Here is a 16,212-nt window from a genome sequence, read left to right on the forward strand (position 1 = left end):
TTTTTTTTTTTTTTTAATTTTTTTGGTTGTACCACAAAGGCCTGTGATCTTAGCTTACTGGATTAGGCCTAGGGATCTTAGCTTACTGACCAGGGATCAAAGCTGTGCCTCCTGCATTGGAAGTGCCAAGTCGTCTTAATCACTGGTCGGCCAGGGAAGTCCCTACAACAGCATCTTAAATCCCTGCCCTTGTTATTTCCTCTTGGAGTTATATGACGCCCCCTAAGGGGCTTCCCTGCACGCTTCCTACCTTTACAGAACCCACCAGCTAAGCTACTCCCACTGAACCACATCCCTTACATACATGGTGGTGGATCTGCAATCTTTGTCTTTCAGGCTTTCCCTAAAGCTGGTTCCTAGTGTACCCAGCACATTGTGCATTTCTGTATTGACTGTCATGCTCAAGCAAGTACAATCTCTCCCATTGTCCGTGGGACAGATGATCACCTTTTGTCCTACATTCTAACCTAAAATGATAAAACTGAGTGGTTCAGGAGCTCAAAGGAGGGGGACAAACTGTGGGCTAAGACAACAGCCTCCAAATGGTTGAGCCTGTGGGCAGCTGGGAGGTGAAGGAGTGAGTGATCCATGTAAGGAAGATACCTACCAACTCTTTTACCTTCCACTAGTGCCCCCTGGGAGGCCTATTCATAGGTATAGTGGGGCACACAGACTGTGGGTTAAGTTTATTTTCTATCCTTTTGAACTAGAAAAGCTGTACAGTACTCATAGGTTTGAGAATTATTTATGCTTTTGATAAAATCACATCTAGAACTGGAAAGGAAAGATTTCAATGAAAGACTGATGCATCAATTATCAAAGTACAGATTCAAACATTTAATTTAAAAAATGGAACATATCTTACATAAGAAATGTTGTCCCTCTCTGGGAACTACAGAAGATGCACAGATCTTCCCACAGGTCAGAGAGGAAGGACTGTATAGACAGTTTTCATAAAAAACAGGGATAATTCAAAAAGTTTACAAAGAATCGGGAGGCAGAAAATGCTTCAAGAGGCTTGGTCCTCAGAAGCTGTTCTGGAATGCCGTGTGTCAATGTCATGTTCCTGGAGGAGGGAATAAGACAGAATGTTAGTATTTCAGTTCAAAACCTAAAATGTGAACTCTTTGATGAGCGGTTCTGATTGGGACATGGGTAATCTCTGGCTTTAAGGGGCTACATCCAGGCCAAGGATCAAGCTTTCATGACCAGATAGGGCTCTGACCACAACCCACTACCCACCATGAATGGGGAGCAAATACAGTTGAAGGTACTGATGGAAACACCACACCAGACTTCTTACCTTGGCCCTGGGGGCCTGACCCTGCCTTGCCACCAGCGTAAGTACTGCTGGGAATTTACTTGCCTCTCCCCTGCCCCACATGTCAGTGCTGAGCAGGTTTTCAACACCTTGCCTCTGAGGTGCCTTCCTGGCACTTATCTGAAGAGGACTGTAAATGCCCATATATTCCTGCCTTGCCCACTGCATGGAGCTCAGACAGCAAGGACTGCATTCACTGCCATAACCCTGACATCTAGCACCATGCTAGCACACCTGAGGCCTGCAGTATGAATACCCAGCAGTGCCAGTGCCCACCAGCAATGGCTCAGATCCTAATCAGTCTTTCTATTCAGCATCTAGAATCTGCGTGTGTGTGAAAAACAGACTCTCTTCTACTGTTTTATAGCCCTCTCCCCCCCATCCCACTGCTGTATCATGAATGTCTTCCCAAGTGCTTGAACATCCTTCTAAACATTCTTAATCTTATGCATGCACCCTAGGTACTTAACTAGTTCCCTACTGATGGTTTTCTTCTATGAAAACAATGCTTCGCTGAGCGTTCTGACTGGTAAATCTACATATATTCAGAATTGTATTATTTTTTTATTTTTTGGCTGTGTGGTGTGGTACTTGGGATGTTAGTTCCCCGACCAGGGATTGAACCTGTGCCCCCTGCAGTGGAAGTGTGGAGTCTTAACCACTGAACTGCCAGCGAAGTCCCAGGATTGTATTATTAAGACAAATTCTGAGGATTAAAATTGCTGGGTCAGAGGTATCCATGTATTTCAAGGCTTCTGAATATCCTAAAAAATATGTCCATAAAAATGGAACCAGCTTATTCTCCAATCAGTAGTATATAAATGAATATCCATTTACCAGCAGTGGTTGGGCATTTAATTTTAGAAATCCTGTCCAGGGACAGATAAGATGAAGGCCTGGCATAATAAATGTTAAGTCCTTAGTCCAGGGCAAGATGGTTTCTGTCCTCACATCCTGCTGCTCTGTCCTTGGCTAAGTTCTCGTCTGCCACATAGGCATCACTGCTGTTCCTCAAACGAGCCAAGCAGAGTCCCGCCTTAGGGACTCTGCACAGGTCTTCTCTCTGCCCGGGACACTCATCTCCCAGCTATCTCCATGGCCAGCCTCTGGACACCTTCAAGTCCTGGCTCCCATGCCAGCTCTGCAGTGTGTGTGGCCCACCCTGACCACCCCTGAATCTTGCCACGTTCAGTACACTGACCCCTCTGAGCCTGCTCTGGTTTATACCACGTTTCATCTCCTGGCATCCTGTGTGGTTTAATACTTAAGATACTGTGTTGTCTGTCTACTGTCAGTCTCCTCCAGCTAGAATACACATCCCATAAGCGCAGGGACCGTCACCTTTGTGTCCACCTAGTAGACAGTGAAATACCGACAGAATGAATGAATGGTACAGACCATGGGAAGTCTAGTTTGTGGATGATATCCCCACTTGACCACTTGAGTGGGCCTTCTGGGCTCTGTACCTGGTTCAACTTCTTGAACTCCACCACTTGGAAGAAGATGTGCTCAAGGATATGTTTGGCATCTTGCCGGTCCTTTGGGAGTTTATTGGTGACTCCAAGGATGTCACCACACTTCCTGACATAGAATTCCAGGTCTTCTTCAGTACCTGAGCACAGTTGCAGTGGTTAGATTCATCCTTGATTCTGCCCTGCCCCAAGTACAGACTTATTGTGGTCTGGGTATCCCTGTAGGGTTCCTACATCTCTCAAGATCACTCACCTCTCCCTTGGGTAATGTGACCAAAGGACTCAAACAGTGATAGACTGTAGAGATCTCTGATGTGCTGTTTTTGTAAATTAGTAGGCCAGAAGTGTGACACTCCTAGACAGAATAAAGCTGCACTGGTTCTGGCTCACTATTCCCAGATCTGGCATTCCTACATTACAAAGAGGAGGAGCAGCCAGCAGGAAATGAAATTACCATCCTCTGAATGCCGCAGGGACCATTATGAGAAGGACATATGGGTATTTTAAAGAGCATTTATTATAGCAATGTTATAGAAAAGGAATGAAAGAAAAAATCACCCATAATTCTCTGAAACGATTTCTGGCTGTATATCAAGAATGGACAGTCATTACTGCCCTTGTTATACTAGACTGTAACTTCTTTTCTTTTTCCCCTCTGACTTGCATTTTTAAAGCTATGGTATAAATGATATCTCACTCTAACCCTCACCAATATTATCTAGGATAAATAATGCTATGTATGCCTGCATATCTACATGTGTAAAAAAAATCCCTCCATGTGTAAGGATCAGACTACAATAGTTCTCTAAGTTGTCTTTATCATTTAATGGTGTAACATGGATATTCCATGTCAAAGCCTATGCTCATCTTTCAACAGTTTGTTTCATATTTTTTTAACCAGTCTTCCTCCTGATAGGCTGTTAGACTGTTGTCAATTTTCTGAATGATACAGTTAATAGCTCTATAGCTGTACCTTTTTTTTTTTTTTTTTTTGCATTTCTACAAGAAATTCTGGAAGATAGACTGCTAGAATCAGAAATGCTGGGTCAAAGCATCTAATCCTTCACAGGACTGTTATTCCTACAGGGTACTTACTGGGTCTTACTAATATCTGATTGCCCAGCACCTGCCACAATATCTGGAATGGAACAGAAATGCAATGTCTGACATTTAACTATGTTCATTTTTGCATACTCCTTTCTGGTCTCTGAGCATATATAGATGTTTGCATAGTTGAGATCCTACCACAAGTACAGTTTTATATTTTGCTTTCTTCATTTAGGAATCTCCAATTCACTCAGTGTCACCCCCCGGGCTTTGTAAAGCTCTTTTATAATGAGTATGTTTTATCCCACTGACTGAATATGGCACAGTTTACTACCATTCCCCTATGACTGAACACTAAGGCTATTCCCAACTGTATTTTATTTATTAAATAAATAATGTAGTAGTCTCATCTGTATACCTTCATTTGTCTCCCTAGGTTAGATTCCCAGGAGTGGGGTCACTGCCTCAAAATGGACGGTTACTTTTATGTCTCTGAGCACACGTGTGCAGGCCCACGTGCTGTGCTGGAGGCAGGGCACGTCAGGAGGAGCCCAGGGCTGAGAGTCGGGAGCACCACTCACCGAGCAGCTGTGTAGCCCGGGGCCTTTCCTCACGCATGGGTCAGGGTGGGCGCACTGGACTCTCCAGGACCCCTTCCAATCTGAAGCCTCTGTAATTGGCCCTAACCGAATCTTCTTATTCAAGTGCTCCTATGACCACTGGCTTAGATTTGCTATGTGGTAGCCAAGGTCAGGATTCATCCTGGGGTCACTCAACAGGTCAGAGATAAAGATGCGCAGGAATTAAAGCTGAGCTCTTACAGTCAACAACATTTACATGAAATAAACAAAACTGTCATTTTAAATACTCCCATTCCTATTTTCTTCTCCCTAAACAAACTGTAAACTTTCTCTCATGGCAAATCTCAGAAATTCACAATTTAGTAAAACTCAGAAAAGAAAAAAAAATTTTGACCAAACTCACACTTATTGGTAATCTGAGCAAGCCGGGCCTTCTCAGAGGAGAACGTCTCATCTAAGTCAAATAGCTCCAGCGGAGGAGGTGGTAATTCCCTGAAACTAGGAGGGAAAACCTAAAAGGCAATGAGGTCTTTTATGAAAGAGCGTATCCAGAGCCATAACTGACCGGAAGGAGACAGGAGGAAAACAAGAGGATGAGACGCCCAGCGCCTGTCGCCCCTCCGCCCGTGAGGCCATAGGAAGCACGATGGCGGCCCAGTGGAAGCAACCCAGCAGAGCCAGCTCCAACCGCACCACCGAACTGACCAAGCTGGGGTCCCAGCGCCCATTAACTTGTTCAAAGACACAAAGCTTGGCGCTTCTCAGGCTTTTATTTGTGTTGACCTTTTGACTTTCTCATCTAACCGTGACAGAAATTGGGGGAATGGATGTAGATTAATATAGAAAGTGCTGAACTTAGAGCCAGAAATCACAGGTGTGAACCAGTAGTGTGCTGCTAAATGCTGAGCTATCATTTAAAACAAGAGGCCTGATCTGTAGCATTTGTCATTTTCTGTTCTATAAGCACCTCCACCATGGCCGATTTTCAAGCTACCAAGCTGTAGCCAGTTAACTGCCTTGTAACATTCCAGAAGGTAGGAGGATAAGACAAATTTTTTAAATATTCATTTATTTATTTATTTAGCTGCACTGGGTGTTAGTTGTGGGATTTTATTTGCAGCCTGTGAGATCTAGTTCCCTGACCAGGGATCAAACCTGGGCCCCCTGCCTTGGGAGCGTGGCGTCTTAGCCACTAAACCACCAGGGAAAAGTCCAGCATAAGACAGTTCCAAAGGCAAGTGGAGCTCATGTTGAACTGGAATGTTTATAACCTATAGACACATGGTTGGCCCCTGGGCTATGAGAACTGTGCTGTGAATCTCAGTGCCTGCTGCCTGGAAAGCTCAAAGCTTTCTAGCACAAAGCTCTTCCTCCTCTTCACCCAAGAATTTTCACATATGCCCTCTAACCCAACAGGATGGGAAATGTTTAATAGCCAGAGAGGCTATTAAACAGAATCACACCCTTGATTCCTCAGTTGAGGACCACATCAAATGGAAGTCCCTGCAGAATACTGACAGGCTTGGTCTCTGTGCATATTTAGAGCCAGAGACACGTGACCCCACGAGGAGGCCTGTTCCACATGAGGCCAGCTAGCAAGGGAAGGGCAGACGTCGAGGCTCTGCGGCCAGATGCTCCACCCCCACCAACTCACTGCTGGCTGAAGGGCTGGCAGCGGCGTCTCAAACTGAGGCTGGATGAGCTGGAGAGGTTCATGTTTCACATTGAGCTGTTCATAAGCCCTGTGTAGAGAAGAAGATAAAAACGTGGGAATCAGGATGAGACACCAAGGCAAAGCACGTCTAATTGATCACACGATGCTCTTCTCCACAGAATCAGGCAGCGTAGCATCTTGGCAAAAAAAATTAAAATCACACAAAATGTGCTGTTACATGCAATGGAATGAGCCTTTCAGACATCTCTATTGTAGTAGACAGTGCAACTTTATTGAGCATTGAGAGGGAAAGTTCTGTCAACTTTCCTATCTGTCAACTTTCCTATCAGGCTTCTCCTGAACAGGCTTCTAATTTTTACCCATCGGACACTGTGAATTCTACAACTCATTGTGTTTCCTTATTTGTTTTCATCATTAAGAGACAGGAATCAAACGGGAAGTCTCAACAGAGCCGCAGGATATGCACTTCTGCGCGTTCGTTCACTCCATTTACTGAACACCTACTGTGTGCCAGACAGTTTTATCCGCCAGGAGTCCAGCAGCAGGGGAAAAAAAAGAGACCAAGGCACACCCTCATGGGACTGACACTGTAGCAGAAGAGAGACACCCAATAAACAAAAGCCATGATGCTGGGGATTAATAAGCATTAGGAAGAAAAGCAGGTCAGGGGAGAGACAGGGCAGGGGTGGGAGTGCCGCTGGTCCCAGCCGCCCGAGTGAAGGCAGGGCCAGGGCGTGCGGCCACCCTCAGCGCCGTCCCGGCAGAGGTCGGTAAGGAGAACGGGGAAGGGGGCGACACAGTTTCAGAGAACGGCAGGGCAGCCAGCGAGGCTGCAGTGCAAGGAGAGCAGTAGGAAGGGGTTTATGGAGTCGCATGCTGACCTTTCCCCAGAGATCATTTTTTTTTACTGCACTTCCCCTTTCCCTCCCTTCTCTCGAACATTCAGTTGACCTTTTGCATCATGTACAGGCTGCCAACTGGCTGACCTCCTCTGGAAACGAGGCAAATTAAAATAAACCAACTGAAATTGTATGCTTGTGTGTAGCCTTTCAAAATTCATCTAAACAAGCAAACACCAACAAGTGTGGACGAAGGTCATGCCTGTTTCTCCGCACGGGTGCTTGCAGAAAGCACACCGATCTGTGACTGCAGAAAGGAGCGTGGCTGAGCTTACTGCTGTCACCTCCTCTACTAGTCCCAGGTGTTCGGGGAGCCTCTTTCCTAGCAGTGAGCAGAAGACCCCATGGAGAGAAGAGAAATAAGGATTCTCGAGCAGGCACTGATTTCACTGAATCCTCAAAACAATCCTGGGCAGTGGGTATAATCTCATAGGAAGAGGAAACAGGTACAGAGAAGAAGTAGCTTCCCAAGGTAACAAGATTAAAAAGCCTCGGAGGCAAGATTAGAACTCAGATCCCTGCTAATCAGAAGCCCCATAACTCAGTCTACCCAGAAGGCAAAATGAAAGGCAGTTCTAAGATAAAAGTCCTACTATCCACACACAAAGAACCCTGCTACCAGTCCTCACTTTGGTCATCCTAGCCATGATATTCTGTTTTCTGTCCCCAGACAGAGCTGACGACTGAAGCCCCGTATTACTAATAAAACAAGTTCCACTAAGTCTTCCCTTTCACCACCTGCCCCAATCTTCCTCCTACAATGAGCCAACATGTACCAGTCGGAGGGCAGGGGCGGGGGGCGGCGTGTGGCGGGGGTGATTAGTGGAGAAGCTCATCTTAAAACCAAGCAAAACCTAATTCAGAAAAATGATCAGGACTTCCCTGGTGGTCCAGTGTCTGAGACTCCAAGCTCCTCATGCAGAGGGCCCATGTTGCATCCTGGTGACTGAACTAGATCCCACAGGCCTGCAACTAAAGATCTTGTGTGCCACAACTAAGACCAAAGGAATCCATTTGTATCCATTCTAATGAGGTGGGTGAAACTAGAGCCTATTATATAGAGTGAAGTAAGTCAGAAAGAGAAATATAAATATCCATATACTGACGCACATATAAATATCCATATACTGACGCATATATATGGAATCTAAAGAGACAGCTGATGAATTTATTTTCAGGGAAGCAATGGAGAAACAGACAAGAGAACAGACCTATGGACGTGGTACGAGAGGAGGGAGAAGGGGAAATGTATGGACAGAGTAACACAGACATTTATATTACCATATGTAAAATAGATAGCCAATGGGAGTTTGCTGTATGACTCAGGGAACTCAAACAGGGGCTCTGTGACAGGCTGAAGGCTGGGATGGGGAGGGAGGTAGGAGGGAGGGGACATGGGTGTGCCTACAGCTGATTCTTGTTGATGTATGACAGAAAACCACAAAATTCTGTAAGGCAATCATCCTTCAATTAAAAAAATTTTTTAAAGGAATAATCTTAAAAAAACAAAGACCAGAAGGACAAATGAAGTCACCTCAGAGCAATACCTACAGTTGACATAAATATTTAACAACTAATAGAACTGTTACTCAAAAAGAGTAAAAAACTGTTCTTTTTGAATAATGCAACTTTTGAGCTGCATTCAAAAGTTGTTACGTGCAAATGAAAATACGTATGTGCTCCACAGAGAAACCATAAACCAGGAACGCCTGCCCTCTGCTGTGGTGGGAAGACAAACAATGAAAAGAGCCGTCCAGGCCTCTGAAACATCCACCGCCGGGCCCTGCAGACACTAAATGCGCAGACGGTTCCAGTGAACCCCTCACTCAACACTCAAGAGTGGCTATGACGGCCCAGTCCTCCCCGATGAGGAGAAAAGCAGGTCAAAACTGCAGAGGCCGCTTGGACTGGAAGCAGCTAGTGAGGCAGGGTGACAAACTTTTCTTCAAAGAGAAGCCCTGAGTGAGAGAGCAAACACTGGAGCTCAAAACCAAGCAAGTAAAGAGCCAGATGTGCAGCTAGAATGTCTGACTGGCTGTCAGCTGCAGGTGGCGAGGGATGCCAGAGAGGCCTGGGCAGCTCTGGGAACGTTGCTGCTGGGTTTTGTTGTTGCTCTTTGTTTTAGTTTTGGTCACACCGCATGGCATGTGAGATCTTAGTTCCCTGACCAGGGACTGAACCCGTGCCCTCTGCAGTCGAAGAGCAGTCTTAACCACTGGATGACTATTTTGCTTTTTGAGAAACAATCTAATCTATGCTAACAAATCCCCAGATAATTTCTTCCTGGGTTCAGCGTTAAGATTGGCTGGATTCAATTTCAGGCCCCACTGAAAACTAGCTGTGTGACCTTAGGCAAACCTCTTAACTTCTCTGTGCCTCAGTGTCCTCACAGTGTACAACAAGGAGAATGAACTACATTCTGATTTTACGTGATAAAGCAACGTACATAGAAAACTTAACATGATACTTGTTAGAAGTCAAGGCTAAATGCAGTTCAAACGGCAACTAAGGATAAGCTTCCTTGCCTGGGCACACCCTGCCTTTCCTCATAGTGACCTCCCTGCAGAAGGCTCTCTTCCAGCACCCCCAACCCTCTCCTGAAGTCCTCTCACCCCGTAAAATGCAGCATCCAGAAGACGGCCAAGCAGACTCAGGTCACCAAGAAATGTTTTTGGAAATCATCAACAGCTGGCTCAAAGGGCCCCTCTTTCTTAAAGCCTTCCTGGCGACCCCAGTCAGAATGGAATTCTCTTCCTCATTATGCCACGGCCTCTAGTTTTACGTTTCACACTTTGATAACCTTGTGGGAGAAGGCAATGGCAACTGTTAGGTAGGTAGACTAGGGAAAAGGAGTCCAAAATGGTGGTGGCTAAAAGACAAGGAAGGTCAAAGAAAGGTCCGAGGACCAGAGTGAAAACTTCAGGCAGAACAAACAGCACTCCTGGCTAAGCCCAATTTGCATAGGGCAAGCCCAGGTGGAGGAAAAAAATATATAAAAGGAGGAGCCAAAGCGCTTTCTCTCGGACTCTCTCCCCCGTGTGCATGTGCGAGCTCTCTCTTTCTCTTTCTCTCTCTCTCTTTCTCCCTCCCCACGCACTCCTCCACTCTCTTCAAGTCTTGGATTCTCCTGCTATCTTATAAATAAAAATGGAGCTGTAACACTGATTTGCCTAAGAGCTGTAGCACGGTTTGTCCAAGACCCAAGAGCTGTGACGCGCTGAGGGCTTTAATGTCCATAGCTCCAAATCTTTGTTGTGAGGAGACAAAGAACCGAGGAACATACGCTCGCGTGACATCTATGGTGCCATGACTCGGATATAACCTGGCTGAAACAACCTCTGCGCAGAAGAGGCCAAGCACAGCAGGAGCCCAACTCAGGGAAGCTCCCGCGCTAGAAGCGGAAGGCGAGGAAACCCAGTGCAGGGGAAGGCCCATCGTGCTGGAAACCGGGACAGCGAAAAATGAACTCAGCGGAAAGCTCACGCGGCCCAGTCACGCGGCCCAGTCTCAGATTCCAGAAGACCTCCGGTTAAGGAAAGAGGTCCTTGCTCCTATGGCTGGAGGGACCTTTACAATCTCTCGTTTCTTGTTTCCTCAAACCTCCCACAAACAGGCAGGCGGCAGGGGCACAACTGAGGGACTCTGGAGAGGCTGCTCCTCAGCATGTCCCAAGGGCACTATCTGCTGAGCCCCAGTAGCTGTTACACAAGCCAGTGGGGGTTCTGTCCTTTCTCTTCTCTGTGCCAAAGATCAGACCAATGAAACTGAGCACCGGTCAGATATTTAGCAAATCTTCCAGTGGGCTATGAAAGGGATTCCTTGGCATGTTTTTCCCACTGCTTTTTCCTCCTGTCCTTCAGCTCTCTCCCGGGACTCAAGCCTGGCCAAAACTAACGAAACTCAGGCTCTTGATGTCTCATTGCAAAAATTCATTGTAGATTTGTTAGGATCCAGAGAGAAGCCACCCTTCAGGGTGTGAACCATTGCCGAGGGCCATATTAGGCCTGGCTAGGTTTTGTGAGGGGATGGAATTCATATGCTAATGAGTGAGAGGATCATCCCAGCCATTGGGGAACCACCCACTCCTCCCTCTTCTGATCTTGTGCCTTGGAGCTGTCCTGCCACCTCTGGGTGTGTCTGTTGGCTTATAGATTGGGGATTAAGGTTTACTTGAATTTGACTTGTCATCTTGGACCCAATTGATTTTAATTGGTTTACATTATACCCTTGTGCTAATGTCATTCTTTCAAAGTTTGTGCTCTGCCCCTTCCCTCCTGTTTCATGCTCTTTTCCTGAGCCCCATCCAGACCCACAAGGTTGCCTCTACAATCTTCTGGAGAGACAACCAGAAAATAGCTGGCCTTGGGAAGGAAATACTCTATAATATCCAACCCCTAATCCTACCCAATACTGGTCACACTGGAGATCTTGGGGACGCCCAAACTCCAGTCCGGGGGGTCCCAAGAGGTCATCACACCTTGACCTGCCTAGGGATCGGTCTTCGAAAGGTTGTCACGCCTCAACCTGTTCGGGGATCCTTTAGTCCCAGGGGTCCCAGGAGATCGTCACGCCTTGACCTGCCCAGGGATTCGATCTCTAGGAGGCTGTCACACCTCAGTCTGCCTGGGGATCTGCACCCTGACCCGGGGACGCCTGGCTCTCAGGTTGTAACAGTTCTGGGTAGGATAAGCTTTAGAAAGACTTCACCCCTAAGGAAGTCCACCCATGGAAACATAAAGAAGCCTATTACTTGTCGGACTTTGCCCAGTCTCAGCAATAACTCAGGAGCCCAGTGAGAACCCCACTGCCTTTCTGGAGAGGCTAAAAGAGGCACTCCAAAAGTTTACCAACCTGGACTTAGACTCTTATGAGGGACGGGTGATTTTAAAGGACAAATTCCTGTCCCAATGTGCATTAGATATCAGAATTAAGTTACAGCAGCTACAACAGCAGGACCCTGCTGCCTCTTTAGATGAGATGGTCCAGACAGCCACCAATACCTTTTATAACAGAGAACAGGAGGAGGAGGCCAAGGCCCAGGAGAAGGAGAGAAACAAACAGACAAGGCATGCCTAGATGCTGGCCGCCCTCCAGAGAAGCCCTATGGCAAACCCCAAGTCCTTGAAGGACAAGGCACAAGACAGATGCCTGATCTGTAGACAGGCGGGGCATTAGGCCAAAGAGTGTCCAAACCGTGACAAGTCTAGAATGGCTTGCCACAAATGCCATCAACTGGGACATTGGGCGGCACTCTGCCCTTGGGACTCAAGAGCCTCAAGGTCAAGTGCCAAGCCTACCCTCACGATGGTTCAAGAGGACTGAAGCGCCCCTCCAGCCAGCCTGCCTGTCACAGATAACCATCACGGGGCTGGAGCCAAGGGTGCGACTGGATGTGGCAGGTAGGTCCGAGAATTTCTTGGTTGACACAGGGGCTACCTACTCTGTCTTGATCTCCTACTCCGGAGTCTTCTCCTCCCAAACCTGTACCATTTTGGGTGCTACAGGAAAAGCAACTACTAAAAGATTCACCCGAGCACTTCTTTGTTGCTGGGATGGATAAATATTTTCCCACCAGTTTTTGGTGGTCCCTGAGTGTCCTACCCCCTTATTGGGAAGAGATATACTCACTAAACTGGGGACCACCCTTGTGATGGGAAGTTTTTCAGCCCCTAGAGCTCTACAGCTCCTGGCTACTACTGAAGAACCCGTTACACCTTCAATAGAGAGGGACCAAAAACTATGGGAAGACAAAATTAACCCCCAAGTGTGGGATCAGGGGATTCCTGGACGAGCCCACCAAGCTGAACCGGTCATCATTGTCCTCCGAGATCCCACTCGGTTTCCTGACTGGAAACAATATCCTCTCAAAAGAGAGGCTCGGGAGGGACTACAGCCTTTAATAAATAAATTCCTTGCTTGTAGGCTATTGGTCCCTACCAGTTCACCATGTAACAGCCCAATCCTCTCAGTAAAGAAAAAAGACGGGACCTGGTGAATGGTTCAAGATCTCCAGATTATAAATGAAGCTGTAGTCCCCCTCCATCCCACAGTACCCAATCCCTATGTAATCTTGGGAGAAATCCCACCCAGTGCCAAGTGGTTTACTGTCTTGGATCTCAAAGATGCATTTTTTTGCATACCACTGGCTAAAGAATCCCAATACCTTTTTGCTTTTGAGTGGGAGGCCCCAGGAGAAAAACACCAACAGATGACTTGGACAGTATTACCTCAGGGGTTCAGAGATAGCCCCCACCTGTTTGGACAGGCCCTTAGCCGGGATCTCCTAGATCTGGACCTGGAACCTAATGGGAAAATATTACAATATGTAGATGACCTACTAATCTGCTCACAAGATGAGAAAAGCGCCCAACAACATGCAATTCAGGTTCTAAACTTCTTGGCAAAAAGGGGATATAAAGTCTCCCGTACTAAGGCACAGATGGTCGAGACAAAGGTCACTTACCTGGGAATTCAGATTACACACGGGTCCAGGAGGCTGTCCTCTGATCGGGTACAAGGAATCCTCCAGTTGCCCTCCCCCATGACTCGAAAACAATTGCGAGCTTTCCTGGGGCTAACTGGTTATTGTGGAATCTGGATACCCAACTATGGTCTAATTGAAAGCTTATATGAAAGTTTATATGAAAGCTTAAAGGGACGAGATGATTCAATCCCACTGATGTGGGGAACTCCTCAAAAGGAGGCAGAAGCTACACTAAAACAGGCCTTAACTCAGGCACCTGCCTTGAGGTTGCCAGACCCAGAAAAAGCATTCCAACTTTATGTCCATGAAAGAGAAGGAATAGCCTTGGGAGTGTTAACTCAAAGGTTGGGATCTGAGCCCCAGCCTGTAGCTTACTTATCCAAGAGGCTCGATCCAACTTCCCAAGGTTGGCCGCCCTGCCTTCGAAATCTTGCAGCCATTGCAATCATGATAGAAGATGCTTTAAAACTCTCCTTTGGGGGCAAACTATTTTTACCAGCCACCAAGTAAAACAACTCCTAAATGGGAGAGGCCATTTATGGATGTCTGATCAAAGAATCCTCAGACATCAAGTAATGCTGATGGAAAATCCAGGCCTCACTATATCCCCTTGTGAGGTTCTTAACCAGGCCACCCTCCTCCCTACCCCCGAGGGCTCTCTCCTCTTTCACTCTTGTCTAGAAACCTTGGACCACTAGACAAAACCCCAAGAGGGATTGTCAGAAGATCCTCTGACCAATCCTGAGGAAATCTGGTACACTGATGGAAGCAGCTTTGTCTTGAATGGAAAAAGAAGAGCCAGGTATGCAGTAATCTCCAATTTTGAGACCATAGAGGCTAAGCCTCTGCCACCAGGTACTTCAGCCCAATTAGCTGAGCTCATAGCCCTGACTTTAGAGCTGGGAAAAGGAAAAAGAATAGCCATTTACACTGACTCCAAGTATGCCTTTCTGGTGCAACATGCACATGTGGCTGTTTGGAAACAAAGGGGCCACTTGACCACTCAAGGGTCCCCAATCAAATATGGTGATCAGATTCTTCGACTCTTGGAGGCAGTCCATCTGCCCACTGAGGTTTCAGTCTCCCACTGTAAAGGACACCAAAAAGGGAACACGGAAGTGGCACGAGGGAACCAAGCAGCTGATCAGGCAGCTAGGAGAGCAGCATTACAGAACCATGACCTAATAGGGATTGCCACCTTAGTTCCACAGACTAATTTGCCAGAAACTCCTTCATATACTGAAGGTAAGACTCTTAAAGCTAAGAGCGAGGGCTTTCAAGAAGATCATATGGGATGGTTCCAAAAGGAGGGACTCCTTTTTCTGCCTGGAAACCTCCAATGGAAGTTGGTTAACTCCTTACATGCCACTACTCATTTAGGAGAAAAGGCCCTCCAAAGATTACTAGAAAGGTCCTTCAGAGGAACAGGCCTCCAAACAACTATAAGGCAGGTTGTCTCCTTTTGTCCCACTTGCCATTTAAACAACTCCCAAGGAGCTCGAAGACCCCAGCTGGCCCAGCCCATCCAACGACATGGGGCCTACCCAGGAGAGGACTTGCAGATGAACTTCACCCAGATGCCAGTTTCTCAAGGGTATAAATACCTATTAGTTATGATAGATACATTCACAGGATGGATTGAAGGCTTTCCCACCCGGACCGAGAAGGCTGAGGCTGCTCAGGTCATTACAAAGTGACAAAGGGACATCATTTACTTCTAAGGTCACCCGAGGAGTCTCGAAAGCATTGGGCATTACTTATTATCTCCATTGTGCCTGGAGGCCTCAATCTTCAGGAAAAGTATAAAGCCAATCAATTCTTAAAATCAGCAGTAAAAAAGATAACCCAGGGGACCTCCCTGGGATGGAAGGAGGCTTTACCAATAGCTCTCCTCCGCACCTGCATTGCCCCTAAGGAACAGGTTGGTCTTAGTCCTTATGAGATGCTATATGGGAGACCTTTTGTTTATGTCAATGACCTCTTCCTAGATCCAGAGGTTTAGACCCTCCAGTCTTATACCATGGCCATTGGGCAATTCCAACAGGATATACGCTTGTGGGGTATGAACCAGGACCCAAAAGATTCTAAAGAGTCACCACTATATGCTCCAGGAACTCAAGTCCTAATTAAAGTCTGGAAAGATGGGTCCCCAAAGGCTCAACTCCAACCCACATGGAAGGGCCCCTACCCTGTAATACTTTCTACCCCCACAGCAGTCAAGGTACCAGGACAGGACTCCTGGATTCACTACTCACGAGTCAAGCTGTAGAAGAAAACAGAAGAGGACACTCGATACACCTGTGAGCCCCTGGGAGGTCTCAAATACCTATTCAGAACTTCCAGTGAGTGCCATTCTAATGAAGACCCTCAAAATCTGGTTTCTGGGGATAAGATTTCTCAGGATAACTCTAAGGAGCCAACACAGCTTGACAGAGAATGTACTCCAAGACAGGAGATAGATCTTCTGACCTCTGAACAAGGAGGGACTTGAGCTATCCTGGCAATGTGAATTTAAAATTGACCAATGTCCCTACTAGTCCTTGTTATGCTATATTGATGATGCCTATGATTATTCCATGTACTGTCCATTGTCTAACCTGTTTTGTCTCTGCCCAGGTCAACCAGCTACAACATGCAGTGCCAGTTCAACAAAGATATAAGACTACAGCTGACCACGGAAAATATCACACACCCTTGGACACCGCTATAAGGACTCTGAGGATTGAGACTATA

At 46.7% G+C, this 16,212-nt stretch overlaps 1 protein-coding gene across 3 annotated transcripts in view; it reads right to left on the reverse strand.

Annotated features, from left to right (window-relative positions):
- Positions 1–728: 728 nt before the first annotated feature.
- Positions 729–16,212, reverse strand: part of IFT52 (intraflagellar transport 52) — a 37,392-nt gene continuing 21,908 nt past the window's right edge. For 2 of the 3 annotated variants that reach the window (XM_010829129.1, XM_010829130.1), the window contains exons 11-14: positions 6,076–6,163; positions 4,825–4,933; positions 2,788–2,933; positions 729–1,066 (exon numbers count right to left, since the gene is read on the reverse strand). In XM_010829129.1, the coding sequence (XP_010827431.1) occupies positions 1,010–1,066; positions 2,788–2,933; positions 4,825–4,933; positions 6,076–6,163 (400 nt within the window). In that variant the 3' untranslated portion in view covers positions 729–1,009. The remainder of the gene's footprint in view (positions 1,067–2,787; positions 2,934–4,824; positions 4,934–6,075; positions 6,164–16,212) is intronic. The other variant, XM_010829132.1, reaches the window with a different exon arrangement.

The sequence above is a fragment of the Bison bison genome, unplaced genomic scaffold (genome assembly GCF_000754665.1).
Source record: "Bison bison bison isolate TAMUID 2011002044 unplaced genomic scaffold, Bison_UMD1.0 scf7180017864500, whole genome shotgun sequence".
Taxonomy (NCBI): Eukaryota; Metazoa; Chordata; class Mammalia; order Artiodactyla; family Bovidae; genus Bison; species Bison bison.